This window comes from Rhagoletis zephyria, unplaced genomic scaffold, assembly GCF_001687245.7.
Source record: "Rhagoletis zephyria isolate East Lansing unplaced genomic scaffold, Rhagoletis_zephyria_1.1 Rzeph_scaffold_43861, whole genome shotgun sequence".
NCBI classification, from domain to species: domain Eukaryota; kingdom Metazoa; phylum Arthropoda; class Insecta; order Diptera; family Tephritidae; genus Rhagoletis; species Rhagoletis zephyria.
Genome location: NW_016200916.1, coordinates 1 through 897, shown reverse-complemented (window position 1 = coordinate 897; position 897 = coordinate 1). Strand labels below are relative to the sequence as shown.

Sequence of the window (897 nt, the reverse complement as noted above, 5' to 3'; positions counted from 1 at the left end):
CACTTTTGTGGTCGCCTAAAAACGGACTATTGTTTTCTACGAATGTAAAAGGTTGTACAAATCAGGGTTATTTTAAAGGAAACACTGTGCCGCATATACAAATTTATACAATTCGGTGCTAATATTTTTATAAACGAAAACTAAAACAGTGAAGAGGACATATACATATAAAAAGCCGCATACAAAATTCACACAATAATAAAAAGTGATTCGTCAAGGCCACTCGTTCGAACGAATTGTATACCCGCTAATTGAATTAAGCCAAGCATTACTTCAGATTTTCATACACTGCCGTTTCCGGAATAAAATTGACAAAAAGAAAATGGAGCCACAACTTCTACAGCAACTCATCAACGCAGCTGAGAAAGCAGCCAATATTGCGCGTGTCTGCCGTTCCAATGAAGCTCTGCTTAAGTTGTTGGTGCAGGAAAAAACTGGACCGGATGCGAATGCCCGCTTTGAACACGATTTTAAAACCCTCGCTGATGTGCTAATTCAAGAAACTATCAAACACGATATTTGTGAGTTGGTAAGTAACAGCTAATGGTGTGTTAATAAAGATATTTAATATATCCTTCCCCTGTTTCTAACCTAGTTTCCTGCCATGCGGGAAGGCATTAAAGGTGAAGAGTCGCCAAACTTCACCAATGTAGAGGGGGAGTCAGTGACTATTGTAGTGTGCGAAACGGCAGAGGAAACAGCACAGTGTCTGGCTGCGATACTAAATGGTAAGTATTTGCATTTTTCAAATTTGTCTTTCGTAAGTACATATGTATATACTAATGCAAGTTTTTTACGTTGCAGCTGAAGCAGCGGAAATACTTGCTAGTGAAGTACATCGCGATGTTGCATACGAAGAAGAGGTTCTTGGCGAAATACCAGCACTGCCAGCAGACC

The 897-nt window shown here is 39.7% G+C and overlaps 1 protein-coding gene across 1 annotated transcript; it reads left to right on the top strand.

Moving 5' to 3' along the window:
- Positions 1-303: 303 nt before the first annotated feature.
- Positions 304-890, top strand: LOC108355267 (inositol polyphosphate 1-phosphatase-like; the record flags this gene model as incomplete). The annotated part of the gene is made up of 3 exons (XM_017606431.1): positions 304-529; positions 596-728; positions 805-890. Coding segments are annotated over exons 1-3 (426 nt in total), but the record flags the coding sequence as incomplete, so codon positions are not given.
- Positions 891-897: the final 7 nt, after the last annotated feature.